Below are 2756 nucleotides of genomic sequence, written 5' to 3' on the forward strand. Positions count from 1 at the left end.
ACCATCCTCGATCTCTTTTCTCTTCTACTGGTCGAGCAGGCAATACCTAGAAAAACTACGGAGTCCAAGCGAGGAATACCAAGAATACCAGAATTCAACCAAGAAGATTTTGTAATTATTATAATTTTGTAATAAACTTTATTTTTCATTTATAGTGTCTTGATTTTTATATGTGGGACCACCCCACATAATTGGTGACCCCGACGCTGAATTGGACCACATAATTGGTGTGAGCTGAATTACTATAGAGCACTATCCGTACAGAAGATAATAAAAAACAATGAATAAAGACATACAGGACACTAAAGGGGAACTGGACGCAATCTCACGCACTCCGCATCTACCGCCATTTTTAAGTGAGAAACCGACATTGTGGTTCACAATAGCCGAAGCAATATTTTCTCGATGCCGCATCATTAATGACCTGGCTAAATATGAATTTGTAATAGCTCACCTAGATTGCAAATATTTACTCCAGATTGAGGACGTGATAAATTCTCCGCCTGCAGAGAATAAATACATAAAACTAAAGGAGAAATTAATCAAAAGGCTATCAATTTCCGAACGGCAAAGGATAAGACAATTACTTTTGCAAGAAGAATTTGGTGATCGAAGTCCTTCTCAGTTCCTACGTCACCTTCGTTCATTGGTCGGAACAACTACAGTCGACAATTCACTCCTACGAGAAATCTGGATTCAACGACTACCGGCACAGACTCAACAAATACTGCAAACCCAGATCAATGGAGACCTAGAAGAACTTGCATCGCTCGCCGACAAAATATGTGAGATTGCACAACCGCCAGTAGTCGCAGCAACTAGTAACAACCAACAGCAAGACATCATACAAAAACTAATTGATAAAAATGATCAACTAACACAGCGTGTGGAAGATCTTACAGAGAAATTAGCCAAGTTAACCTATCGTAGCAGACTCAACCTATCAGCAAATAGAAACTGTAGCCCATTTCGACAAGACAGGTCTAACCACTTCTTCAGGCCGAGAAGTACTTCTAGATCGCGCAACCGAAAAACATTCTGTTGGTACCACGCCAAATTCGGAAAGAAGGCAAGAAAATGCGAGAGTCATTGTTCGTTCAGAGAGGAAAACTCCAACGGCAAGGAGTGATGGCGACCTATCCTTGCTCTTCATCAAGCCGTCGCCTCTTCATAAGTGATCGCAGAACTAAGGTACAGTTTTTGGTCGACACAGGTTCAGACGTTTGCGTGTATCCAAGGCGCTTAACTGCTAAACCTAATCCTCAACTAAACTATACTTTGTCTGCAGCCAATGGAACCAACATACGCACGTACGGGGATATTATTTTACAATTAGATTTTGGACTAAGAAGAAATTTTACTTGGAGATTCATCGTAGCAGACGTAACAATGCCTATACTTGGAGCAGACTTTTTGGCGTACTACAATATCATTATTGATATAAAGAATTCTCGTCTACATGACAACCTGACATCATTGTCATCTCCAGGATGTGTCACATTCTCTCGGATACAAAGTGTCAAGTCTATATTTGGAGACAGTGCATACAACAAATTATTAGCTGATTTTCCATCCATCACCAGACCATCAGGCTTGTGTCAAGAAAGCAAACACAAAACATTTCATTATATCAGAACCACTCCAGGACCTCCAGTTTCTTCTGGACCACGGCGCCTCAAGCCAGAATTACTTCGCGTAGCCAAAGAAGAATTTAAGAATATGGTAGAATTAGGCATTGCAAGACCCTCCGATAGTTCTTGGTCTTCACCTCTACATCTGACACAGAAAAAGGATTCGACGTGGCGTCCATGCGGAGATTATCGGCTACTCAACTCACGCACAATTCCAGACAAATATCCCGTTCGTCATATTGCGGACTTCGCCCATAATTTAGCAGGATGTACTATATTTTCAGTGATCGACTTAGTGAAAGCCTTTCAGCAGATTCCAGTTCATCCTGATGATATTGCAAAAACAGCAATAATAACACCATTTGGGCTGTTTGAGTTCCCGTATATGACTTTTGGACTAAGGAACGCAGCACAAACATTTCAGCGATTTATAGATGAGGTTACACAAGGTCTGGATTTTTGTTACGCATACCTAGATGATATTCTTATATCATCTACATCGCTAGAAGAACACCAAGATCATCTCCGCCAATTATTTCAACGTCTGAAAGACCACGGCGTTGTCATTAATCCAGCGAAATGCGTATTAGGTGCACCCAAAGTTACATTTCTTGGTTATGAAATTTCTAAAGATGGAACTATGCCACCACAAGACCGTATCAACGATCTCCAAGAATATCCGCTACCGGCAACCTACTCAAAGCTGCGACGCTTCATAGGAATGATTAATTATTATCGAAGGTTTATTCCTCACATAGCTGAATTTCTTGCTCCGCTACACAAGCTGCTCTCAGGATCTACCAAATCTGGATCACAACCAATTTCTTGGACCCCACAGCTTCAAGATAACTTCGAGACTTGCAAGAAAGAATTGGCTAAAGCAACATTACTAGCACACCCAGTTCCAAATGCTCAAACAGCATTATTTAGCGATGTATCCAACCATTCTATCGGTGCAGTATTACAGCAGTACATCAATGGCACTTGGCAACCTTTGGGCTTCTTTTCAAAAAAACTATCTGAGAAACAACAACTATGGCCAGCATATTATCGAGAACTTTTGGCTGGATACGAAGCAGTGCAACATTTTCGAAGCTTACGGAAGGGAGACATTTCATTTGGTTT

The 2756-nt window shown here is 41.0% G+C and overlaps 1 protein-coding gene across 1 annotated transcript; it reads left to right on the forward strand.

Moving 5' to 3' along the window:
- Positions 1-280: 280 nt before the first annotated feature.
- On the forward strand, positions 281-1129 carry LOC113371450. Its single transcript, XM_026612077.1, has one exon. It carries the CDS (start codon positions 281-283, stop codon positions 1127-1129), a length of 849 nt encoding a protein of 282 aa, XP_026467862.1.
- Positions 1130-2756: the final 1627 nt, after the last annotated feature.

The sequence above is a fragment of the Ctenocephalides felis genome, unplaced genomic scaffold (assembly GCF_003426905.1).
Source record: "Ctenocephalides felis isolate EL2017-DRISC unplaced genomic scaffold, ASM342690v1 CF-g0.4_SCAFFOLD_01492, whole genome shotgun sequence".
Classification (NCBI taxonomy): Eukaryota; Metazoa; Arthropoda; class Insecta; order Siphonaptera; family Pulicidae; genus Ctenocephalides; species Ctenocephalides felis.

Coding starts and splice junctions, on each gene's coding strand:
- LOC113371450 (XM_026612077.1), top strand. CDS start 281: ATGAATAAAGACATACAGGACACTAAAGGGGAACTGGACGCAATCTCA.